Source organism: Tamandua tetradactyla, chromosome 16 (assembly GCF_023851605.1).
Source record: "Tamandua tetradactyla isolate mTamTet1 chromosome 16, mTamTet1.pri, whole genome shotgun sequence".
Taxonomy (NCBI): Eukaryota; Metazoa; Chordata; class Mammalia; order Pilosa; family Myrmecophagidae; genus Tamandua; species Tamandua tetradactyla.
Genome location: NC_135342.1, coordinates 9,369,075 through 9,396,778, shown reverse-complemented (window position 1 = coordinate 9,396,778; position 27,704 = coordinate 9,369,075). Strand labels below are relative to the sequence as shown.

The window sequence follows — 27,704 nt, the reverse complement described above, 5'->3', positions numbered from 1 at the left end:
CTTATCAGGGAAGTCAGAGGATGGGGGGGGGCATCTCCAGGGTGGGAGGGCCAACTGTTATTTGAAAATATAGGTGTGGCACTCTCTCCCAAGAAAGGAGTTTACAGCATATTGACCATTATGCCTGTCCCGAAGAGGGAAGTCCGGAGTGTCAGGGGGAAGACGAGTACTATTGCGCCAAATGGGGTTGTGAGACACTCGCAAGGTAGACTACCCGAGACCCATTCATAGCCTTAACAAGAGCCCCAACCCCAATCCCAACAGTTGCACCCAAGGCACTTGTAATCCAGTTGTTATTATAGTCCATTCTTGGCATACCCAAGTCTGGGACAGTGGAAGAACTTGGGGGTTTAGACTGTATGTCACAGGTTATGATCCCGGTGTCAGTTTCACAATCCAGAGATTTCTTCCCCATATGCCAGAAAACCCCATAGGACCTAATCGGGCTCTCAACCCTAGTATAAAACCGGTACAGATCCTCAGATCCAGGGCTCCATCTCTGGCAGACCCTAGCACAGAGGCTACCCGAACCCCCCAAATAAACTCCTCTTCCCCTCCCAGAAAACCCCTGCTAGACATGTTGAATTGTCTTTCAGTTCATAAGTCAAACCAATTCATTTATTACTGAAGACTGTTGGCTTTGCCTAAATCCTGAACCCCCTTATTATATTGGGATAGGAGCTAATGTTTTCCTAGGTCTCACAGAAACTCCTATCAGAAACCTCTCAGCACAGGAAGCACAAAACCAGCATCTATGTAAATGGGGACAGGAACCAAAACTCACTCTAGGAGATCTCCAAGGCCAGGGAACCTGTATCTATTCTGAAGATTTTAATCTAGCAAAAGCCCCCTACAGTAGCTCTTGTGGATTCCTTATATCTCTAGAGGACATTTTGACGTCAACCCCAGAACATCTGGCATCACCCCCTGTATAACTCCCCTAGTTATGGCCATTGAGAGGGAGTTCTGTGTTTTAGTTCATATTATCCCCCAAGTATATTATTATTCTGGGGAAGGAGGTAGAGAGCATTTAAAAATCACTCACCGAGCTAAGCGAGCTCCAATCTTGGTACCCCTCCTTATTGGGCTGGGCATCGCAGGATCAACTGCAATAGGAACTTCAGCCCTCATCACTGGGGAGTAAAGTTTTAAAACCCTTAGCAAACAAGTTGATCTAGATCTTAGTGAATTAGAAAGCTCCATTAGTCAATTAAAAACTTCCTTGGAGTTGCTAGCTGAGGTTGTCCTCCAAAATCGTAGGGGCTTAGACCTCCTATTTCTAAGGCAAGGGCGATTATGCATGGCTCTCAGGGAAGCCTGCTGCTTCTATGCCAACCTCTCGGGAATAATTAGAAATAGTCTATATCTAGTCCGTAGCAGGTTACAAGAGCAGGAAAAATGCCAAAAAAAGTGAAATCAACTGGTATGAAAACTTATTTTCCTGGTCCCCATGGTTAACCACGCTCTTGTCCTCTATAGCAGGGCCCCTAATTCTTATATCACTAGGCCTAATATTTGGACCCTGTGTAGTCAACTGTATAACCTCATTGGTACAAAAAAAGATACAAGCTGTCAAACTATTTGTCCTCAGAACCCAATATCAACAGATTTATAATCAAAATGAAGAAACAATGATTTGATTCTCTCAAAAAAACCAGTGGGGAATGTGGGGGGTCAGAAACAGGAACTATAAATCAGGCCCCACCACAACAGAAACAGGAGCTATAAATCAGGCCCCACCACGACAAGTCCCCAAAACAACTAGGGCGGAAAGTTCCCAAAAGCTAAAACTGACTCAACTTACACCAAAACTATAAAACAAAGGGTAGGAAATGGGAGGAACAGGATGTAGTTTGGCATGAGCTAACAGCATTTTTCTGCTTCTGTGGTCAAGCTTGCTTGCTCTCAGCTATGAACCAGGATGTGGTTTCAGCCTTTATAAGCTAACTCTGAGAATCTATGGAGGCTGCTCGCTGAATCTCTTCTTGGAGATTTCTGAGGCAGTCGCCGGCCGGCTAATAAAGACTCCCAACTGGCTTGCAATTTAAATTGTGTGGTCTCTCTTTTGGTGCGCCCCACAACATTCAACTTCCCTATTTGGAGAGTTTCTATTATTGCAAGAGTGGGGACGACCAGAGCAATAGGCCGGGCCCTCGATCTTGGGATTCACCCCTACTTATTCCTGTAAAGGATAGACTAAGCCTACTTAAAATTACGCCTAAGAGTCACCCCCAGAGAACCTTTTTTGTTGCTCAGATGTGGCCTCTCTCTCTCTAAGCCAACTCAGCATGTGAACTCACTGCTTTCTCTCCTATGTGGGACATGACTCCCAGGGGTGTAAATCTCCCAGGCAACATGGGACAGAAAGCCTGGGATAAGACAGGATCCTGCATCAAGCGATTGAGAAAGCCTTCTTGACCAAAAGGGGGAAGAGAGAAATGAGAACAAAATAAAGTTTCAGTGGCTGAGAGATTTCAAACAGAGTCGAGAGGTTATCCTGAAGGTTATTCTTATGCATTATATAGATATCCCTTTTTTGTCTATGGTATATTGGAGTGGCTAGAGGGAAGTACCTGAACCTGTTGAGCTGTGTTCCAGTAGCCTAGATTCTTGAAGATGATTGTATAAAAATATAATGTTTAAAATGTGACTGGGTGGTTGTGTGAAACTTGTGTCTGATGCTTCTTATATCCAGGGTATGGACAGATGGATATAAATAAATAAATAATGGGGGGAGGGTAAAATACACTTGGTAGATAGAAACACTAGTGGTCAATGAGAGGGAAGGGTAAGGTGTGTGGTATGTATGTATTTTCTTTTTATTTCTTTTGCTGGAGTGATGCAAATGTTCTAAAAATGATATGGTGATGAATACATAACCATGTGATGATATTGTGAGCCACTGATTATGCACCATGTATAGAAAGTATATGTGTGAAGATTTCTCTCAATAAAAAAATTTAAAAAAATTTTAACTCAGAGAGTGGGCTTTACTATTGGTTTTCAGCTGATACTGTTACTTCCCTGCAAATAGGATTTGAAAGTCATAGCGAAAGACTGAGGGAGGAAAGAAGGATGAGGAAAGAATGAATCCAATATTTTCCATCTTTCTATTGGACAGGGGTCACTTATTGGGACTCCTGTTAGTGTTTTGAGTATGAAAAGGAAAAGTTGGGAAGTATTTATTGGTAAGTGGTTTAATGGAGCTGGTGAGGGACAGTGTATGTGGAGACTCCCACTTCACAAAAGTGAGTATGCTGCTCACAGGTTAGAATCTTTGCCTTCAATAGAGAAGGGTCCTATTCAGTTTCCTTGGTTCATAAACACCCCTTCAGTACAATATGGAACTCCGAGTGGGTCCTTCACAAATCCTTTGGAAACAGATAGTAGGAAAGTGGTATTTAATTTGATAACCAATATATCATATTATACTTGTGGTTTCAGTAATATCCCTCATATCTCCAAGATTTTCATACCTTTCCCGAATGCAAGATTGTTGGTTCCTTTGTATTGAGTGTCTATCAGTGTCCCTGGAATTAATGTTAGCCCTTATTTCTTATTAGTGTTCTTTCAAGAGGGAATGTTTCTGTTAGTAATCAAGGGGTTCTTGATTACAACTGTTTTCACATCAGAAACATCCAGCAGTGCTTCTATAAATGTACTGAAGCGCAGACCAATTAAATCAGAATCTCTAGGAGTAGGAATTCAGCTGTCAATATTTTTTAAAAGCTTTCCAGATAATTCCTACATCCAGCCAAGACTAAGAACCACTACCCTATGCTTGGCTGGTGCATGGTCTGCCGATGTGGATTTCAGAAAAGCTCCACAAGAGTAAATCAGTGGACCCACTTGGCATTGATACCAGCCTGAAAAATAATGTAAGTCTGCTAAAGACCATTGTGCTGGCTTGAAACAACTGTGATTCCCAGAAAAGTCATGTTCTTTAATTCTGATTCAGTATTATGGGGGGTGGGAGTGTATGTCTTTTTTTTTTATTAAATTGTTTCTGTGGAGATGTGACCCACCCAACTGTAGGAGGGACATTTTGATTAGGTGGGTTCCAAGGAGATGTCTCTACCCATTCAAGGTGGGTCTTTTATTGGAGTCCTTTAAGAGGAAACCATTTTAGAAAAAGCTTCAGAGCTGACAGAGACCTTTGGAGAAGCAGAAAGAAAATGCCCCCAGGGAAGCTGTTTGAAACCAGAAGCTAAAGGATCAGCAGATGCCAGCCATGTGCCTTCCCAAATGACAGAGATGTCCCAGACTCATCAACCTTTCTGAGTCAAGGTTATCTTTCTCTGGATACCTTAGTTTGGACATTTTATGGCCTTGAACTATAAACTTATAACTTAATAAATTCCCTTTATAAAAGCCAATCCAGGGCTGCAAGGGTAGTTCAGTGGTAGAATTCCTGCCTGACACACAGGAGACCAAGGATTGATTCCTGGTCCATGCACTTCCCAAAAAACAAACAAGAACAAACAAATTCAACAAATGGTGCTGCAATAAAGGATACTCATATGGAAAAAGAATGAAATGTGACCCCACCATATAGCATGCAAAAAAAAAAAAAGCCATTCCATTTCTGGTATATTGCATTTCCAGCAGTGTTAAGAAATTCAAACCACCACTGAGGGGTAGAAGAAAGTGAGAGAGAAAAAGATGAACAAATGATTGTATGTGGTGACTATGCAGCATGTACACACATTTTTCTTCAACAGTTGCTAGAGGCATCTGCAATAGAAGCAATACACAAATGTGTCATGAGATTACATAATTGGAAAAAGCATTCAATCTCCTTATGTGACAAATTATTAAGGATTGATTGATTTGGATTTTGGATTTATTTTCCCAGTGAAGGAAATCATTCTCCTACAAGTAATTAGTCACCCCCCCAAAAAAATTTTCCACATTTTCTTTCTGTCGATGTGGTTGCCTTGTTAACTCAAGAGTTTGTCTGTGGGAGCTCTATGAGCTGCAGGAATACCTGGAACCATAGTCTTGCTCCTCAATCAAGAGAGGCATAAAATATACTACTTAGTGATTTATAATGTGCAGTTTAAATTTTAAAACTTCCTCGGAGGTGTGTATACAAGATTGGCTACAATGCTATTAAACATTCAAATATATCAGTTGGTAATTTACACCTGTTTACAAAGTCTGGCTGTGGCCCTATGACCACTAGGCATAAAACATTTAGTAAACTTGGGCCTTAGCTTCCCTAAAACCAAGATACCTCATGTGTATATTGATAGCTTGTGATACAGAGATGCAGAGGGTCTTGTCTGTATGCCTCAGAAGTCCTTAATCTTTGCCTCTACTGTTTTTATTGCTGGGTTTGTTTGTTTGTTCCTCCTTTTTCTCATGCTATTGTATAGCTTTTGTCTTTACTGGAGTCTTCTGTAAATATAATTTGTGGACTCTACTGAGTCCATTCAATGATCCAATACTGGGTAACTGGCAGCTTCAATCCCTCATTTTAATTTTTTTAACATTGTACTTGAAGAGGAAATGTATTTTTGTGAAATTAAAAACATGCCCAATGTATCCCAGAGTTTAATCACCAATTAAGGAAACAATTTATAAGACTTTCCAGCTGTACTGTACAGAGATTAAAAAACATACCTGAAGTTGGGTGTTTGCACTTTCAATGCCAAGCATACCTTGTAGAGTATGGGGGAAGTGGAAGACTATATTATTTGACCATAGCATCAAGCCACATTATCCAGTAAAGGAATATCAGGAATAATGTATTATTTAAATTCCATTTGTCTCATATCAAGGACCATCTCTCAAACAGTTCACATTTCAGAGAGGGAAAAAGCCTGTGAGTAGTCATCTAATTTCAGGGGAGAAAAGGTGTATCTATGAGGTACAGTTTTACTCAAGAGGCTCAACAACTTCCAGTTCAATTTACAAATACCAGCAAAGAGTAGGGGAAAAAAAGATATGTAGTATTATATTGAGATTTCTTACAAAAATCAACACCATGCACTTCCATGAAAGTTTATGTTGCATTAAAATGATACAAAGATTCAATGCAGATATTTTTGGGAATAGTTTTTATGTACATTTAAGCATATGTTCTACATATTCACAATTGATATGCTAATAAGACATGCAACTTCCAAACACAAACAAATAATTTTCATAATAAATGTAGGTATCAACCCCTCACATACTCTATGATTGTTCTGGTATATTTTTGCTTTATTTTCTGAAAAATCTATTTGTTATAAAGGTAATGCTTTCTATAATGAAGTCTATTATAACAAAAGGAAAAAATACTTTCCTGATAAAATGAAATGCATGAGAGCATGAATCCCTGGATTCATAAAGTATGTAATTTCTTTCCTCAATGTCCATTTTCTGATACCAGTGTAGGTGAAGTTCATGCTGACAGCACCCCCAAAGTCAGTAAATAGACATTCCTTCCTGTTTATATTCTCTGAGGTATGTACAGATGACATCTGTCGGAAAAGGGATTTCCTCCTGGCTGGCATTGCGCCCAGTAAAATTCTCTGACCAAAATGAGGTATGAGTTTGAAAAGAAAGCTTGGTCACATTTGTTGCAGTCTTGAAGTTTCACTCTTATAGAAACTCTGCAGAATCATGAGCTATTCTCTCTCAATGTTCCCTTTTGGCTATTCACCTTATTCATGATCTCTCTCCTCTATGAGTTTTCTGATGTAAGATGAGGCTGAATTTGTGCGAGAAAGTTTTCCAACATTCACTGCATCCATAAGGTTTCTCCCCTGTGTGAGTTCTCTGATGGATCAAAAGATGTGACTTCTGGGCAAAAGATTTCTGACATTCCCTACATTCATGGGGTTTCTCTCCTGTATGAGTTTTCTGATGTAAAACGAGGCTAAACTTGATGGGAAAAGTTTTCCCACATTCATTGCATCCATAGGGTTTCTCTCCTGTATGGATTCGCTGATGAATAATGAGGCTAAATTTGTGAGAGAAAGTTTTCCCACATTCAATGCACTCATAAGGTTTCTCTCCCGAGTGAATTCTCTGATGGATGAGGAGATAGGACTTTCGGCTGAAGGCTTTCTGACATTCACTGCATTCATAAGGTTTTTCTCCAGTGTGAGATCTCTGATGAATAGTGAGGTGTGACTTTTGGGTGAAAGCTTTCTGACACAGATTACATTCATAGGGTTTCTCACCTGTATGAGTTCTCTGGTGTAGAATGAGACTGAACTTGATGGAGAATGTTTTGCCACATTGATTGCATCCATAGGGTTTTTCTCCTGTATGTGTTCTCCAGTGGGTATTGAGAAGTGACTTTACACTAAAGCCTTTCCCACATTCACTGCAGTTATAAGGTTTTTCTCCTGTGTGAGTTCTCTGATGTCTAATGAGCTCAGACCTCTGGATGAAGGCTTTACCACATTCACTGCACCCATATGGTTTTTCCCCTGTATGCGTTTTCTGATGTAAAATGAGGCTAAATTTAAGGGGAAATGTTTTTCCACATTCATTGCAAGCATAGGGTTTCTCTCCCGTGTGAGTTCTCTGATGGATAACGAGTTGTGACTTATTGCTGAAGCTTTTCTGACATTCACTGCATTTATAGGGTTTCTCTCCTGTATGAGATCTTTGGTGTAAATTCAGTTGTGACTTCTCACTGAAGCCCTTCTGACATATACGGCACTCAAAGCATTTCTCTCCTGTGTGAGTTTGCTGATGTTTACTAAGACATGACTTATCAGTAAAGGCTTTCCCACATTTATTGCACACATAAGGTTTCTCCCCTATATGGGTTCTCTGATGTAAAAGGAGATGGGACTTCCGGCTGAAGGACTTCTGACATTTACTGCATCTGTAGGGTTTCTCCCCTGTGTGTGTTCTCTGATGCTTAATGAGATCTGACTTCTGAAAGAAGGCTTTTCCACATTCACTGCAGTTATAGTGTTTCTCTCCTGCTTGAGTTTTCCAGTGTTTTATTAGCTGTGATTTAGGGGTGAAAGGCTTGACACATTCATTACATTTATTGAGTATTTCTCCAGCGTGAATTTTCTCATGATTAGTAAGAAGAAATAATTTGTCATAGTCATTAAGTCCAGCTTCATTTTCTACAAACTTTCTATTCACAATAATATTTTCTAGATTAGGTTTTGAATGTTTCACATGTGTGTCAAATGTATGTGATTGCTGTAGTAAAGGAATCTCAGGGTTTGAGCTCAGATGAGATATTTTTCCAAATGCATTATATCTGTGGTCACTTTCCATAGTTTCAAGGTTGCCTTGGTTTCCTTGATGCCAGTCTATATGATCATCAACTTGCCAGGCATCTTCTAAAAAGGAGACCAATGAATCCATGATCATGATCATGATCATTTAATACAAGGGGTTGTATCTCATAGCAAAGGCCAAGGAGAGAAGAGGATATCAAACTGTGGGCAGAGAACAAAAGTCTGACACATGTACAAGTGGAAGGAGGAAAAAAATGGAAGAAATTACTAAAGGTAAGAGAGGTACAAAAATGAGGCAGAGGAGAAAATTTATGAATACTTGAATGTATAGGAAAAGGAGCTAAGACCATGGATTAAAGGGATGGAGACACTGGAAAAGCAGGTAAACAGAAGTGCTATAGAGAAATAAAAAATCAGGAAAGCATGTTCCAAGGTATGACAGGGAGGGATCTGATCAGGGTACATAAAAGAAAGAAATGTGTTATTTTAAAAAACAAGCAAAAGGGTTGTAAGATAGAGCGTTTAAGATGTGCAGAGTTCATGGCAGCTGTTCTGAATTACATCTGAAGGTTTAAGAACCTCAAGAAGTATTCTCTGAAAAAGATCTCAATAATGCAACCACATCACTGACCAATTGAGAATTTTACTTCCATTTCTACCAAGAGGCTGGTTTTTCATTAACTCACCTGGATAAATCTGACTCTGGATTTCTTCCTCTAATATCCATGGTTTTCCTTGCTCCACCTGGAAGACTCTATCTTCTTTTGCAACTTGGTACCCTATTCATGGGAAATTATAGAGGACCCATGGACCCAACTACTTGGTTCCTGAAAAATGGGGAAGATTTCATATAAAGGGCTAAGTAATTTGCATCACAGTAAGCAAAGATTTTTTATGGGGAAGGTGAGACCAAAACACTCTGTCAGGGCCAGAGAGTTAAGAATCTATGACACATGAAACTCACCCCTTCTGGCACAGAGAAAGGAAGGGTGACTGGCTGGGTATACTACATAACCAAGGGAAGCTCTGCTTACCCATTGATACTAGGTGGCTATAATTCTCCAACATGACTTCTTTGTAGAGATTCTTTTGAACAGGATCCAGGAGCTGCCACTCCTCACAAGTGAAGACCACAGCCACATCTTTGAATGACAGTGAGTCCTGGAATAGAATATTCCCATTCATTCTAAAGAGATTACCAGTGGCTAATAATATAAAGATAAATGAGAATTTGTTTAATTCTTTTTCTTATAAATGTAAGCTAAGTCTTTGGCTACCTTATGTGTACCTAGTTTTACATAATAATTTGTAGGAAAAAACAAAATTTGTGATTAAACTACCCTAGACAGTGATCCATTCAATCACTCAAGTGTTCAATCATTCATTTACAAAAGAGAAATGGAATAAGACATCCTTAAATCTTTTAGTCTAGAGAGCATTTGCAATGTACATGTGAGTACCTATATGCCCACACATGTGAGTATGTATATGCCCAATACTGCAAAAGATACAGCTTTACAAATAAAGCTTGCTCCTACCCTGTGAGGTAAAGTTTTAACTCAGAAAGTCTATATGGCTCAAAGCGTGTACTTTTCAAAGAAACGTCTGGCCCATGCTCTGCTTCTGGGAAATAACCTTTAAGCCTCTGTAACATCCTGCCTGATATGATGGTTCTTGTTTACCTGGGGATGTTAGGCCACACATGATAGTCTATGCCAATAAATGTGATTTATGGTGGGGACCATGGGCCAAGTGGTACCAGCATGAGCTCTGGAGGGGCTGAAGACTAAGGTCAGCCATGTGGCAGTAAAGCCATGCCTAAATGACTAGTCCCCAATAAAACCCCTGGATACCAAGGTTCATGAGAACCCCCCAATTGGCAATACTCCATGTGTGTTGCACACATCATTGCTGAGAGAATTAAGCACTGTCCATGTGACTCCCTGGGGGGCAGACAACAGGGAGCTTGTGTGGGTTCTCTCCTAGACCCAGTCCTATGAACTTTTTTCTATTGTTGATTTTAACTTGTATCCAACTAATATAATAAACCATTATTGTGAATATAACAATTTTTCTGAATTCTGTGAGTCCTTTTAGTGAATCATTGAATCTGAAGATGGATGTCAGAACCCCCAAACCCAGATGGCATCAGAACTAGGATTTGCCAGAAACAGCCCAGATTCCCTAAAAAATGGTAAAAGCATAGTTTTGATTCCTAAACAGCCATTGGATCACCCATGGTATGGCACTGCAGCTGCACTGCAGTCAATTCCTGGATGGAAGAGTATAAGAATTACCACGGAATTTGGGAATGATTGGTCCAACTGAGAAGTTGGCTGTATAGGAGATCTGCATACATAAAAAATGTAAAATAACAAGAAACAAGTTAAATATATAATTCCTTGGTTATTGTACTTTACAACAGCTAAAATGAAAGTAAAGGAGAGTGTTGGGTTGTATCCTGATGCTATACCATGTGTGAATTTGTGTCTGAATTAGAGGCACTAGGGAAAAAATTATGCCAAAACACCAGATAGCAAAGAAAATTAGAGTTGATTTCTAAAATTAAGAGTGGGAAAAGAATAAGGAGAAGAGCTAAAGGCCTCATCCCAACTAAGGGTGGAAATCTTATTAAGAAAAGGGATGATTAGAGCAGACACTTGAGTTCATAACAAAGGTCTTAATGCAACAAAAGAAGAAGCTGTGCAGGACCACCAATGCTGAAGGACCCTAAATAAATCTGCTCTATTTATCTTTCTGTTCTATTTAACCCAGCTTGGAGGACTGAAAAAGCTGGAAGACAAAGGCAACAATAAGAAACCTGACTGTAAATAGCCTAGGCAAGGGTCTGGCCAACTAATCAGGATGAAGGCTGGAGAAACGGCCACGATCTCTTGGCCCAAACCCCTGCCAGGGGCCCAAGACTATCTGCACATGAATGGGTAAAATGAACAGGGGGTGGAGAAGAGACTTTTCTGGGATTCCTTGACATGGGTGCCCAATGCACTGTAATTCTAAAATCTTTTCATGAAGTCCTAATGAAGTTTGCATTTATACTGGGAGGAAACAAGATGCAACAGTTGATGAGATAAAGTTGAAGTTTCAATGGAAACTGGAACATTCAAACAGACTATATGTGAAGTGGCTGTGTCTCCTTTGCCTGAATGTATACCAGAATGGATATTCTATCTGAGTTTCAGGACCATGTAAAAGATTAGGGAGAACAGTCCCCCCAATACTACTCTCATTTCTTACACCAACTGCAAGTTTGGGGAGTTCCCTGATTCCACTGTCAGTTTTGGGAATTCACTAGAAGGACTCACAGAACTCGATGAAAGCTGGTCCACTCACAGTTATGGTTCATTACAAGGAAAGGATACAGATTATAATCAGCCAAGGGGAAGAAAAGCAATGGGCAGAATCCAGGAGGGTTCCAACTGCAGAACTTCACGTCATCCTCTTCCTTTACAGTCCTTCTGGTCATAATGTTTATTAATACACACAAGGGAGTGCCATCCAAGGAAGCTCACCTGAACCTTTGTTATCCAAGTGCTGTCCAGTTTAACTGAGCATTGATCACATACTCCCATATGGCTGACCTTTAGTAATTAGTCATCCCAGAAACTGGGCTAATACTTACTCTCCAGTTTCTCCAGAGGTTGATAGCATGTGGCCCAAAGCACCCATCATAAATCTCAAGGTTCACCTATCTGGTCACCAAAGCCCTACAGTCAAACAAAGACACTCCAATCAGTCAGGACATTCTAGAGACTTAGAGATCAGAGACTATTAGGAAACCCACATGGGGTGTAAACACTATGGAAATTTAAGGGATGCATTAATGTAAGATATATTGATGCCCATCAAGAAAATACCCTTCTAGGACTGGAAGGTAACTGGAACCAGTAAGTAGGTTTTCTGGTGTGCTTGCCTGAGGTGGCCACCTGAGCCCATGGGATAGGTAGAAATGGGCAAGATGCCACAATATGGAGATAGGCTGAATGTCAACATATTCTTTGTCATGGTCAGGTTCATGTGTCAACTTGGCTAAATGGTGGTACCTGTTTGTCTGACTGGGCAAGTGCTGGCCTGTTGCAATGAGGACATTTCATAGAATTAAGTCATGATCGTGTCAGCTGCATCCACAGCTGATTCCATTTGTAATCAGCCAAAGGGAGTGTCTTCTGCATTGAGTGATACTCAGTCTAATCACTGGAAGCCTATTAAGGAGGATCCAGAAGAGACAGGCTCTCTTCCTGCTTTGGCCTCTCCTGTGGAGTTCGTCCAGACCCTCCGTCTGAATCGTCAGCTTCACAGTCTGCCCTGTGGATTTTGGACTCTCCATTCCCACGGTTACGTGAGAAACTTTTATAAATTTTATATTTGTGAGTGTTTCCTGTTGATTCTGGTTCTCTAGAGAACCCTAATTAATACATTCTTCTTGCATCCTTTGAGGCACAAAGTGTTCAACAAGTATTGTTCTATGTGCCAGCAAAAGAGAGAAGAGACTGCAGATGGGTATGGGGCAGACTTATTGAAGGGAAGGTCCTGCTTATAAGTAGAAAGTCAGACTTATGCTACTACTCCTGTGGGGAACTACAACTGGACCATGAAAGGAACAGATACTTACCATGGACTGGGCTCTCTATATCTGACAGCAGATGCAAATGCTCAAAACCCAATAAAAGGAGTGGAACTGAGTTACAGTTCATCTTCCCTAATACTGACATTTCTTTATTCATGCTGTGTCTGCTATACAGTTGCCCTCATAAGTACTGAATAACTACCATTCTTTTAATTGTATTAAATCTCTTCAAATTCACTGGGAAACCAAGTGGAAATAAATATACAAACCAAAAACTCACCTGGGACTTGGCCATTTTCTTCTGCCCTTGGACACTGCCATCGTCTCTAACATCTGTTCTATTCTTGACTCTTTCAGCTCGTCTCTGAAGCTCCAGTAAGAGGTTCCTGGTGAAGGATGACGTACTGATCCTAGGATCTCTTCTTCCTTCCCTCATATGTGCTATCTTATCCCCAGGATGCCTGGACCTGAATATTCAAAGCAAATTTACCGTGGCAGACAGCAATAAAAACAAAAGAGGCAGATGAGGAAAATAAACAATTAACAAACTTGGAAATAAAAAACAGAGTCAGTAAAATTTAAAACCTAACAAATATGATTAAACACAAGACTGGACATGGTTGGAAAAAAGAGTACGAAGATTTAAAGTTCGTATTTGTAACTTCACCAAAAATGCAAAGCAGAAAGAAAAGGCAATAAAATAAAGACAAGCAAGGAGGTATAAGACAAGCAAGATAGGTCAAGAGGCACCAACATGCCCAATAAGATTTCCTGAAGAACAGATCAAAGGGGAAGGGAGAAAAGCAATATTTGAAAAGAAAAATGACTGAAGATTTTCTAGAACTGCAGAAATGCAAAGACTTCTGCTGGATTTTCCACTGTGAGAACTAAAGAGGGTCAACTCATACAAACCTGTATTAAGACATATTCTGGGGAAATTATAAAATATCTAAGCAAGAAAACAGCTTAAATACTATCAGAGAGAAAATATCACTTGATTAAAAAGACCAGTGGAATTAGTGGACTCTCATTAGTAAGAACAGATTCTAAAAGAAAATAGAGTAATCATTTCAAAGTACAGAGAGAAAATAACTGTCCATCTGAATTTTAGACCCAAATTACCATTAAAGAGTGAGGGGAAAAATAAAAATATTTTGAGAGAAAAAATAAATAGAATGGATTAAACTCATCTACTAAAGGCAGACCATCAGATTTAAGAATAACGAAATGTAGTTATACAGAGCTTTCAGAAGCCAGCTCTCCAATCCCAATCCCCACCCCCATCCACCTACACAATAAAGAAAAGCAGATTTCAAGTGACAAGAATTATATGCCACAGAGATGTTAGGCAGAGGAAAACTGTTGTAGAAATGTCTTCCAAAGACCATAATTGTAAAAACTGTTAAAGGATGTATTTCACCAGGAAGGAAAGAAAAATAAGAGGGCAGGTAGAGAAGGCAAAGTACAAAAATAGAAACAGAAGCTGAATGTATTGCTTTTTAAAAAGATGATATATATATATATTTAAAGAAGGTGAAACAAACTCTTGGTTACAAAATTTTGGAGATGGGTGAAGTGCTTAGAAATTAGAATTCTGAGGTCTTTGTTTGGGAGGAGGATAGAAATCTGAATTATTTAAAATTTCATTAATGTACATTAGAAACATATGAATAACAACTTAAACCCAAACTACAGCTTCCACACATTCAAAGGGAAATCAGTGGAAATATAAAAACCTTCACTGATTCAACAGATGGCAGGGAAAGAGGAGGAAAAGCAGGAAAAAACTGTAGAAATCAGAAAAGATGATAAAAACAAGTCAAAATATACAAGAAATAACCGTAAATATAAGTGGATTTAGTTTGCCTCTTTGAAGACACAATCAGGACTTCCAGAAAGATGGCAGAATAGAGCAGCTCAAGATTAGCCCTGCTCCACGGAAAAGTTAGAGAAGGGACAGGAGGACAACTGAGGTGGCAATTTGGGAGTGCGGCTGACCTGGGAGAGCCTTCTGCACCACATGTGACAGACCTGGTTGCAGAGGCCGAGGAACTGAGAGGCAGAAAGCTGGAGCCTGGTGCGGAGGTACAGGAGTGCATAGACGGGAGACTGGGACTAGGAAGTAAGCTACGCGGCGTTCCTTGGGTGCACTAACCTCACCAGTGCAGCCCCGTTACCAGCCACTCACCCCATACCCCACACACCTGAACCCCGGCACCCGCTTCCATTTCTCCAGGAGCGGGCTCCAGGTGCCCGCACCCTACCAGCCCCCGAGGCACATACCTGCCCCACACCCCCACCCCAAGTGTAGCCCAACCCACCTCTCCCGCACCCCTCCCAAGCACTACCTCTCCCTCCCTGTTCCCTGCAGGCTGTTGCCAGTGCATAAAGATTGCGGGCACTAAACCTCCATACCTAGGCTACCCCTGCCCCCACCCCACCCCCATAGTGTCCCATAGTGTTGCACAGTCTCATTCCACCTCCCCCTGAGCTCTGTGCATCCGTTTACGGCACTCCCAAACCCACGCATGCGCATGGGCCCCCAATCACATCATTCAGCTCTGGGAACTGAACATTACAGCAGTCCTAGAACCGCGCATGTGCACGGCCCTCAGCCTCACTTCCCAGCTCAGAGAAAGTGCTGACCTGTGCAGCTGGGTCACATCTGCCCCCAATCCATGAAGGCATAACACCGACCTGCTGCCACAGCTCTATGCATACACAGAAAGGGCCCCGTGCCTTAGACCAGCGCACACCAGGGTTACACCACTGGGCACCTATGCTCATAAGCACCAGTGTAACTTCCCCAACCTACATTAATACCTGCCCTGAAACAAATCACCACACTGTGTGCCCCACCCCATGCCACGCTCCCTGCTGCACAACCATCCCACAAACACAAGGCCTTAGACTACTGAAAGAAATCAACTCCCAAAGTAAATCAATCAAGATAGTTACATCCAACGGAGACAGCAGAAGATCACTAAGAACATCACAATGCAGACAGATATATCACAGCCTAGCGACCAAATTAAAACACTACAGGAGACACACATGTTGGGACAACTAATCAAAGATGTTCACACAACTCTACTTAATAAAATAAGTGGGATAGCAGATGACATAAAGGAGATCAAGAAGACAGGAGAAGAGCATAAAGAGGAATCTGAAAGAATAAATAGAAAAATAGCAGATATCGAGGGGCCAAGATGGCGGCTTAGCAATGTGCGCGTTTTAGTTCGTCCTCCAGAACAACAACTAAATAACCAGAAACAGTACAGAACAGCTCCCGGAGCCATGATAGTGACCGGACACACAGCATACCCCAGTCTGGACCAGCTGGACTGGCTGCAAGTCTCTGGAACTGTGAGTTCCCCAAGCTGTGGCGGCCGGCGGCTGGCGCCCCTCCTCCACAGGCGGCTTCCCAGAGGGAAAGGAAAGAGACTCTAACAGTAGCAGGGACTGAGTCCAACCAAACACCAAACACCAACTGTGGCATTAATAAACAAATTCTGACTACTAAAAATAGGCCCCCAGCTCAGGCGAAACTGGTCAAGGCGGAGGTCTCGTATTGGGCTAACCGAAAAAGAGGAAAGGGGATGAAATGGAAGTTTTTGTGGCTGTTCCTACAGAGGCTTGGCTGCCTCTGGATTCAGTGGTGGGACTACTCGGGCTGCAACTACCCCAGGCATAGGCAGAAACAGACTGATTCAGGGCTGTCTCCCGCCTGTTCCCCAGGGGAGGAGTGAAGCCCAATTTAGGTGGAATCCCTCTATCAAGGAATTCAGACCCCAGGGCTAGGCAATTTGAAGCCATTAAAGCCAGCCTACAAACTCTCCTCTGTCTCCACCACGCCCCCAGAAGGGGGAGCCTTCCAAAGTTAAAGGAGCCACAACATATTTTGCTGCTGGGACCCGCAGGCAGAAGAGTGTCACATACTGGGCAGGATAAGAAAAACAGAGCCCAGAGACTTCACAGGAAAGTCTTTCAACCTGCTGGGTCTCACCCTCAGGGAAAACTGATGCAGGTGACTCCTTCCCCCTGATAGGAGGTCAGTTTAGTCCGGGAAAACCCGGCTGGAGTCTGTAAAACTATGTAGACCCTTCTAAGGGTGGGGAGGGAAAAGGCACCTTACAAGTAGGACAAGAAACAAGAACACAAGAACTGAAAAATTACCCTCTGTTAAAAAAAACTTAAGCTAGAGGCCCAGAAAAAGCTGAACTGAAGGTCAAAAAACAGATAAACAACGAACTCATCTAGCAAGAAAACCCTAGGTAAGATAAGTGAAAGCAATCTCCAGAATAAACTAATTAAGGTAATTAAATGTCTAGAGGCCAGCAAAAAATAATAATCACATCAGGAATTGAAGATATGGCCCAGTCAAAGGAACAAATCAATAGTTCAAATGAGATACAGGAGCTGAAACAATTAATTCAGAATATACAAAGAGAAATGGAAAACCTCATCAAAAACCAAATCAATGAATTGAGGGAGGACATGAAGAAGGCAAGGAATGAACAAAAAGAAGAAATGGAAAGTCTGAAAAAACAAACCACGGAACTTTTGGGAATGAAAGATACAGTAGAAGAGATGAAAAAAAACAATGGAAACCTACAATGGTAGATTTCAAGAGACAGAGGTTAGGATTAGTGAACTGGAGGATGGAACATCTGAAGACCAAAAAGAAAAAGAAACTATAGGGAAAAGAATGGAAAAATATGAGCGGGGACACAGGGAACTGAATGATAATATGAAGCGCACAAATATACGTGCTGTGGGGGTCCCAGAAGGAGAAGAGAAGGGAAAAGGAGGAGAAAAACTAATGGAAGAAATTATCACTGAAAATTTCCCACTTCTTATGAAAGACCTAAAATTACAGATCCAAGAAGTGCAGCGCACCCCAAAGAGAATAGATCCAAATAGACGTTCTTCAAGAAACTTACTAGTCAGAATGTCAGAGGTCAAAGAGAAAGAGAGGATCTTGAAAGCAGCAAGAGAAAAGCAATCCATCACATACAAGGGAAACCCAATAAGACTATGTGTAGATTTCTCAGCAGAAACCATGGGGGCAAGAAGACAGTGGGATGATACATTTAAATTACTAAAAGAGAAAAACTGCCAACCAAGACTTCTATATCCAGCAAAATTGTCCTTCAAAAATGAGGGAGAAACTAAAACATTTTCAGACAAAAAGTCACTGAGAGAATTTGTGACCAAGAGACCAGCTCTGCAAGAAATACTAAAGGGAGCACTAGAGAGCGATGTGAAAAGACAAAAGAGAGAGGTGTGGAGAAGAGTATAGAAAGAAGGAAAATTAGATATGACATATAAAATACAAAAGGCAAAATGGTAGAGGAAAGTACTACCCAAACAGTAATAACAATAAATGTTAATGGATTGAACTCCCCAATCAAAAGACATAGACTGGGAGAATGGATTAAAAAACAGGATCCTTCTATATGCTGTCTACAGGAAACACATCTTAGACCCAAAGATAAACATAGGTTGAAAGTGAAAGGTTGGGAAAAGATATTTCATGCAAATAACATCCAGAAAAGAGCAGGAGTAGCTATACTAATATCCAACAAATTAGACTTCAAATGTAAACAGTTAAAAGAGACAAAGAAGGATACTATGTACTATTAAAAGGAACAATTCAACAAGAAGACATAACAATCATAAATATTTATGCACAGAACCAGAATGCACCAAAATACATGAGGCAAACACTGCAAACACTGAAAAGGGAAATAGACACATCTACCATAATAGTTGGAGACTTCAATTCCCCACTCTCATCAATGGACAGAACATCTAAATAGAGGATCAATAAAGAAACAGAGAAGTTGAATACTACAATAAATGAGCTAGACTTAACAGACATTTATAGAACATTACACTCCACAACAACAGGATACACCTTTTTCTCAAGTGCTCATGGATCATTCTCAAAGATAGACCATATGCTGGGTCACAAAGCAACTCTCAACAAATTTAAAAAGATTGAAATCATACACAACACTTTCTCAGATCATAAAGGAATGAAGTTGGAAATCAATAATAGGCAGAGTGCCCGAAAATTCACAAATACGTGTAGGCTCAACAACACACTCTTAAACAACCAGTGGGTCAAGGAAGACATTACAAGAGAAATCAGTAAATATCTCAAGGCAAATGAAAATGAAAACACAACATATCAAAACCTATGGGATGCAGCAAAGGCAGTGCTAAGAGGGAAATTTATTGCCCTAAATGCCTATATCAAAAAAGAAGAAAGGGCAAAAATTAGGGAATTAACTGTCCATTTGGAAGAACTGGAGAAAGAACAGCAAACTAACCACAAAGCAAGCAAACTAACCCCAAAGCAAGCAAAAGGAAGGATTAGAGCAGAAATAAATGAAATTGATAATATGAAAACAATTGAGAAAATCAATAAAACCAGAAGTTGGTTCTATGAGAAAATCAATAAGACTGATGGACCCTTAGCAAGATTGAAAAAAAGAAGAAGGCAGAGGATGCAAATAAATAAGATCAGAAATGGAAGAGAAGACATAACCACTGACCTCACAGAAATAAAGGAGATAATAACAGGATACTATGAACAACTTTATATTAATAAATACAACAATGTAGATGAAATGGACAACTTCCTAGAAAGGCATGAACAACCAACTTTGACTCAAGAAGAAATAGATGACCTCAACAAACCAATCACAAGCAAACAAATTGAATCAGTCATTAAAAAGCTTCCCAAAAAGAAAAGTCCAGGACCAGATGGTTTCACATGTAAATTCTACCGAACATTCCAGAAAGAATTAGTACCAATCCTGCTCAAACTCTTCAAAAAGATTGAAGTGGAGGGAAAGCTACCTAATTCATTCTATGAAGCCAACATCACCCTCATAACAAAACCAGGCAGAGATATTACAAAAAAAGAAAAGTACAGACCAATCTCTCTAATGAATATAGATGCAAAAATCCTCAACAAAATTCTAGCAAATCGAATCCAGCAACACATTAAAAGAATTATACATCATGACCAAGTAGGATTCATCCCAGGTATACAAGGATGGTTCAACATAAGAAAATCAATTAATGTAATACACCATATCAACAAATCAAAGCAGAAAAATCACATGATCATCTCAATTGATGCAGAGAAGGCATTTGACAAGATTCAACATCCTTTCCTGTTGAAAACACTTCAAAGGATAGGAATACAAGGGAACTTCCTTAAAATGATAAAGGGAATATATGAACAACCCACAGCTAATATCATCCTCAATGGGGGAAAACTGAGAGCTTTTCCCCTAAGATCAGGAACAAGACAAGGATGTCCACTATCACCACTGTTATTCATCATCGTGTTGGAGGTTCTAGCCAGAGCAATTAGACAAGAAAAAGAAATACAAGTCATCAAAATTGGAAAGGAAGAAGTAAAACTATCACTGTTTGCAGATGATATGATACTACTTGTCCAAAACCCTGAAAAATCCACAGCAAAAGTACTAGAGCTAATAAACAAGTACAGCAAAGTGGCAGATTACAAGATCAACATTCAAAAATCTGTAGCATTTCTATACACTAGTAATGAACAATCTGAGGGGGAAATCAAGAAACGAGTTCCATTTAAAATTGCAACTAAAAGAATAAAATACTTAGGAATAAGTTTAACTAAAGAGACAAAAAACCTATACAAAGAAAACTACAAGAAACTGTTAAAAGAAATCACAGAAGACCTAAATAGATGAAAGGGCATACCATGTTCATGGATTGGAAGACTAAATATAGTTAAGATGTCAATTCTACCTAAATTGATTTACAGGTTCAACGCACTACCAATCAAAATCCCAACAACTTACTTTTCAGAAATAGAAAAAGCAATAAGCAAATTTATCTGGAAGGGCAGGGTGCCCAGAATTGCTAAAAGTATCTTGAGAAAAAAAACGAAGCTGGAGGTCTCATGCTGCCAGACTTTAAGGCATATTATGAAGCCACAGTGGTCAAAATAGCATGGTACTGGCATAAAGATAGATATATTGACCAATGGAATCAAATAGAGTGCTCAGATATAGACCCTCTCATCGATGGACATTTGATCTTTGATAAGGCAGTCAAGCCAACTTATTTGGGACAGAACAATCTCTTCAATAAATGGTGCCTAGAGAATTGGATATCCATATGCAAAAGAATGAAAGAGGACCCGTATCTCACACCCTATACAAAAGTTAACTCAAAATGGATCAAAGATCTAAACATTAGGTCTAAGACCATAAAACAGTTATAGAGGAAAATGTAGGGAGATATCTTATAAATCTTATAATTGGAGGTGGGTTTATGGACCTTAAACCTAAAGCAAGAGCACTGAAGAAAGAAAGAAAGAAATGGGAGCTCCTCAAAATTAAACACTTTTGTGCATCAAAGAACTTCATCAAGAAAGTAAAAAGACAGCCTACACAATGGGAGACAATATTTGGAAATGACATATCAGATAAAGGTCTAGTATCCAGAATTTATAAAGAGATTGTCCAACTCAACAACAAAAAGACAGCCAACCCAATTACAAAATGGGAAAAAGACTTGAACAGACACTTCTCAGAAGACGAAATACAAATGGCCAAAAGGCACATGAAGAGATGCTCAACATCCCTGGCCATTAGAGAAATGCAAATCAAACCACAATGAGATATCATCTCACACCTACCAGAATGGCCATTATCAACAAAACAGAAAATGACAAGTGCTGGAGAGATGTGGAGAAAGAGGCACACTTATCCACTGTTGGTGGGAATGTCAAATGGTGCAACCACTGTGGAAGGCAGTTTGGCAGTTCCTCAAAAAGTTCAATATAGAATTGCCATATGACCCAGCAATACCATTGCTAGGTATCTACTCAGAGGAATTAAAGGCAAAGACACAAACGGACACTTGCACACCAATATTTATAGCAGCATTATTTACAATTGCAAAGAGATGGAAACAGTCAAAACGTCCATCAACAGAGTGGCTAAACAAACTGTGGTATATACATACGATGGAATATTATGCAGCTTTAAGACAGAATAAACTTTTGAAGTATGTAACAACATGGATGGACCTTGAGAACATTATGCTGAGTGAGACTAGCCAAAAACTAAAGGACAAATACTGTATGGTCTCACTGATATGAACTGACATTAGTGAATAAACTTGGAATATGTCGTTGTTAACAGAGACCATCAGGAGATAGAAATAGGGTAAGATATTGGGTAATCGGAGCTTAGGGACACAGACTGTGCAACAGGACTGGATACAAAAACTCTGAAATAGACAGCACAATACTACCTAACTGTAATGTAATTATGTTAAAACACTGAATGAAGCTGCATGTGAGAATGATAGAGGGAGGAGGGCTGGGGACATAAATGAAATCAGAAAGAAAGAAAGATGTTAAAGATTGAGACAGTATAATCTAGGAATGCCTAGAGTGTATAATAACAGTGAAATGTACAAGGTACAAATTTTAAAAATGTTATTGCATGAGGAAGAACAAAGGAATTACATTATTGCAGGATGCTGAAAATAGATGATAATTAATACTTTAAAATGTCACCTTATGTGTGAGACTAAAGCAAAAAATGTTTATGTTACAAAATTTATATTTTGACTAGAGCATTTCCCAATATAACTCATGTAGATAGTTTGATTGAATGTCACAAGTACTTGGAATCTCAGGTAGGACATGAGATTTTGTTGGTTTGTCCAGATTGATGCCCCGATGAATCCCAGAGTGATTTGATCAGTGACTGGAAAAGTATTTGCTAGCCCCCTTTGGGGAATGGTGAGAGCAGGGAGAAATTCAACTTCCCCAAGTTGAATTGTTGATATTCTCACAAGCAGTGTGGACAACCAAAGCTATAGGCTGAGCCCACAGTCTTGGGGTTTGTTCATATGAAACTTAACCCCACAAAGGATAGGTCAAGTCTACTTAGAATTTAGGCCTAAGAGTCACCCCAAAGAGAGCCTCTTTTGTTGCTCAGATGTGGCCTCTCTCTCCAGCCAACATGACGAGCAGTCTCACCACCCTCCCCCTCTCTGCGTGGGATATGACTCCCAGGGGTGTGGACCTTCCTGGCAACGTGGGACAAAGATCCTGGAATGAGCTGAGACTCAGCATCAAGGGACTGAGAAAAGCCCTAGAATGTGCTGAGAATTAACATCAAGGGATTGAGAGAACCTTCTCGACCAAAGGGGGAAGAGTGAAATGAGACTAAGTGTCAATGGCTGAGAGATTCCAAACAGAGTTGAGAGGTTATCCTGGAGGTTATTCTTATGCATTAAGTAGATATCACCTTGTTCTTCAAGATGTAGTGGAGAGGCTGGAGGGAACTGCCTGAAAATGTAGAGCTGTGTTCCAGTAGCCATGTTTCTTGATGATGATTGAACAATGATATAGCTTTCACAATGAGACCCTGTGAATGTGAAAACCTTGTGTCTAATGCTTCTTGTAGCTACTATATCAACAGAAGAGTAAAACATATGGAATAAAAATAAATAATAGGGGGGAACAAATGTTAAAATAAATTTAGTTTGAAATGCTAGTGGTAAATGAAAGCAAGGGGTAAGGGGTATGGTATGTATAATCTTTTTTTTCTCTATTATCGTTTTATTTCTTTTTCTGTTGTCTTTTTATTTCTTTTTCTAAATTGATGCAAATGTTCTAAGAAATGATGAATATGCAACTATGTGATAATATTAAGAATTACTGATTGTATATGTAGAATGGAATGATATCTTTATGTTTTGTTTGTTAATTTTTTTAATTAATAAAAAAGTTTTTAAAAAGGAACATTAGAAAGTATTTTGAATTAAATTAAAATGAAAATACAACATAACAGATTTAGTGGGATGCCATTAAAGCTGTACTTAGGGGAAAATTAAAAAAAAAAAGTAGCGGATATCACAGAGATTAAAGACTGTTGACCAAATAAAAACATGCTAGAGGCACACAACACTAGATTTGAAGAGACAGAAGAAAGAATAAGTGATATAGAGGACAGGATTATTGATGTCGAAGACTCAAACCAGCAAATGGCAAAAAAAAAAAAAAAAAAAAGGAAAAAATTGAATTAGAACACAGGGAAATGACACACAAAACAAAGCACACAAATATAAGAATCACTGGTGTACTAGCAGGAGAAGAGAAGGGTAAAGGGCTAGCAAGAGTAGTTGAGGATATAACGGGAAAAACTTCCCAATCCTCTATAAAGGGAATAAATATACAAGTCAAAAAAGGCCAATGAAGTCCAAACAGAATAAATCCAAATAGGCCTACCCCAAGGCACATACTGGTCAGTCTGTCAAATGTTGAAGAGAAGCAGAAAATCCTGAAAGTGGCAAGAGAAAAACAATCTACTACATACAAGGGAAACCAAATAAGACTAAGTTCAGACTACTCAACTAACACCCTGGAGGCAAGAAGGCAGTGGTATGATGTATTCAAGATCTTGAAAGAGAAAGATTTCCAGCCAAGAATTCTGTAGCCAGCCAAACTGTCCTTCAAAATTGAGGGAGAGATTATAGTTTTCACAGACAAAGAAGTCCTGAAAGAATTTGTCAACAAGAGACCAGCCCTACAAGAAATACTAATACGAGTTCTACCAGCTGAAAAAAAAAAAAAATTAAACTCAAAATGAAAACCAAAGCCTAGGTATGTATGGCTTTCAACAGATAAACCTAAAAAACAAAGACATTAAGAAGTATATTAAAGTATAAGCCAAGCAATTATTAACCATATTTTGTGGTTAATATATTGAGGTAATATAGATAGCAAACAAAAGAAATTTAGGGCCAAAAGCATTAGTAAGATGAAGAAAAATACTCCAGAATACAAAAATAACAATCATCCCAAGAAGAACAATCTCAAATATATTTACAATCCTCAATATGGCCTCAAAACATTCTCAAAAACAGGAAAACTTATATAAATACAAAACAAGAAAATTATATTTACCCTGATTATTACAGCTCCCCCAGAAATTGATAGATAAAGATGAAAAATAATTGTAAGACTACAAAGGATTTGAACAAAAAGAGCAAGTTTATATATCACTATAAATTTGTGGTAGACTTAGTAGATTAAAAATGACCTCAAGATCTAAACATTATAATGTGAAAGGTGAATTTAGATATCTCACACACGAAAACATACCTTCTTTCAATTGTTATGATATGCTCACATAAAAATATATAATGGCCAGAAAAAAAATCAATTAACTCACTTAAAGCAGAAATTATATAGGTTACACACTCTGATATTAAAAGCACAAAGTTAAGAAATAATAAAATGAACTAAAACATCCTTCTGAAATTTCAAGCTTTTTAGAAATTAAAAAAAAAAAATCTTGGGGGTGCAAAGGGTAGTTCCGTGGTACAATTCTCACCTGCCATACTGCCATGCAGGAGACACAGGTTCAAGTTCCAGCCCATGCACTACACCCCTCCAAAAAAAAAAAAAAATTGAACAAGTGTTGCTACAATAACGGGATAGTCACATGGAAAAAGAATTAAATGTAACCCCCACCATACAGCATATTAAAAAAAAGTCTTAACTTCTATCAAAGAAGAAATAAAAACTGTTATTTAATTGATATAAGATACTAATAGGCTAGAGATTGATATATAGAAGCATAGAATCATAATTAACAATGAGCATGAGGCTCATCTCTCAACATGGCCACATCGGCTGTACCAGTGAGTTCTCCACCTGCCACTTCACCTCCGGCACGGTCTACTACCCTGGCTTCAACCCCAGCTCCAGCTTCAGGTTCGGCTACGGCTCTAGCCCCAGCACCGGTCCTGGCCCCATGATCTGACCAGCAGTGGCAGCAGCTATGACTGCAGCTGCAGGGGAGACTCTGGCCTCAACGCAAGCCCCGGTGTACACTCCCATGCTGGTGTTGCCTGGTCCAGCCTTTTCAGGGCCTTTCCCTGGCGGCCGCATGGGCTGACTGCACCTGGTCATTTCGACCTCCTTCGTGGACAGCTAGGAATGCCACAATGAGGGCCCAGCCTGAGTTATCTGGACTTGCTGGGAACTGTGGACAAACACTCAATGGAAGTCACCAATTGCTTGTTTTTCAGTACCACACAATGACTCTGAAGATGAGATGCCTGTTGACATGGACTTTGCTAAGAACATGTATTAATTGCACAAGAAAGTTTCTACAAATGAGCTCATCCTGGACTGGTACATACAGGCCATGCTATGACAGAGCCCTCCATGCTGACTCATGAGTACTACAGCCGGGAAGCCCCCAACCCCATTCACCTTGCTATGGACATAAGCCTCCAGAATGGCCGCATGAGCATCAAGGCCTATATCAGCACTTTAATGGGCATTCCTGAGAGGACCATGGGGGTGATGTTCACAAATTTGACAGTGAGGTATGCATAATATGACACTGAATGCATTGGAGTTGACCTGATCATGAAGACCTGGTTTTAACCCCAACTGGGTTATTAGACTCTCAAGTGACTTACAGCAAGTAGGAGGAGCATCGACTTACATACAGGACACCCTAAGCACAGTGCTGTAATATGCAGAGGATGTCTGTCTGGGAAGGAGTCAACTGACAATCCTGTGGGCCGCTTCTTGATGAGTCTGGTTAACCAAGAACCCAAAGTAGTTCCTGATGACTTTGAGACCATGTTCAACGGCAACATCAATGAACTGCTGATGGTGACCTACTTGGCTAATCTCACACAGTCACAGATTGCCCTTAATGAGAAACTTGTAAACCTGTGAATGAGTCCAGTCATGGTCAGGTTCATTTTCAACTCGGCCAGGTGGTGGTGCCCAGTCATCTGGTTGAGCAAACGCTGGCCATCTGTTTATATGAGGACATTTCATAGACTTAAATCATGATTACGTTGGCTGCATCCACAGCTGATCATGTTTGTAATCAGCTAAGGAGTGTCTTCTGCAATGAGTGATGCTTAATCTAATCACTGGAAGGCCTTTTAAGAAGGATTCAGAAGAGACAGTCACTCTTCCTGCTTCAGTCGGTAAGCCTCTCCTGTGGAGTTCGTCCAGACCTTTCATCAGAGTCACCAGCTTCACAGCCTACCTTACGGATTTTGTACTCTCCCATTCCCACAGTTGTCCAGCCAGTCTCTCCTGAGAGTTCATTGAGGAACTTCATCAGATTTGCCAACCTGCGGCCTGCCTTACAGACCTTGGGCCCTTATATTCCCATGGCTGCCCAGCCAGCCTCTCCTGAGAGTTTGTTGAGGAACTTCATTGAAGCTGTCAGCTGGTTGCCTGCCCTACAGACCTTGGACTCTACATTTCCATGGTTATGTGAGACAGTTTTACAGTTTTATAAATTCTGTATCTACAGACATCTCCTGCTGATTCTGTTTCTCTAGAGAACCCTAGCTGATACAGGCCCCAAGCAGCACTTCCAGAAATCTGGGTCCCAAGGCTAGGACTGTAGCAGCAAGGGTTAAAACAAGACCTGAGGATTTGTTGGGAGCAGCTGGCATCAGGGTGGTGGTGGCAGTAAACTGTGGAGATTGTTATGTAGAGCAGTCTGGGAGGAAGAGAATGTTTACCCCAAATGGTTATGTTAAGTATGAAGGAAGAGAGCACTGAAAAATAAGCACTCTGTTCTCTCAGGAAATGCACACATGCCTCTTGTCACCCTGCAGTATATAAGCAGGATCTGTTAAGAATAAAGTTGTCTGTTGTCTATTATCGCTGATCTTCAGACCCCCTGATCCCATCTGTCTTTCTCATCATTCCTTAATATCCTTCAAGCTCCAGTCTGTAGGAAGCAACATAGGACTCACTATGGAGTGAAGGAGAAACGGTTTCTTTGTGGTCTTAAGGCACACTGAGTCAGTCAACTGATTGTGACTAAATAAGCATGGCC

The 27,704-nt window shown here is 40.1% G+C and overlaps 1 protein-coding gene and 1 pseudogene across 5 annotated transcripts in view; one reads left to right on the top strand and one right to left on the bottom strand.

Moving 5' to 3' along the window:
• Positions 1-572: 572 nt before the first annotated feature.
• Positions 573-27,704, bottom strand: part of LOC143658690 (uncharacterized) — a 92,722-nt gene continuing 65,590 nt past the window's right edge. For 3 of the 5 annotated variants that reach the window (XM_077130877.1, XM_077130875.1, XM_077130876.1), the window contains exons 2-5: positions 13,070-13,256; positions 9,239-9,365; positions 8,891-8,983; positions 573-8,306 (exon numbers count right to left, since the gene is read on the bottom strand). In XM_077130877.1, the coding sequence (XP_076986992.1) occupies positions 6,658-8,306; positions 8,891-8,983; positions 9,239-9,365; positions 13,070-13,225 (2,025 nt within the window). In that variant the 5' untranslated portion in view covers positions 13,226-13,256 and the 3' untranslated portion in view covers positions 573-6,657. Of the gene's footprint in view, positions 8,307-8,890; positions 8,984-9,238; positions 9,366-11,844; positions 11,930-13,069; positions 13,257-14,787; positions 15,004-27,704 lie in introns of those variants that run through there. The other 2 variants (XM_077130874.1, XM_077130878.1) reach the window with 2 other exon arrangements.
• On the top strand, positions 25,501-26,575 carry LOC143658697 (eukaryotic translation initiation factor 3 subunit F pseudogene; annotated as a pseudogene).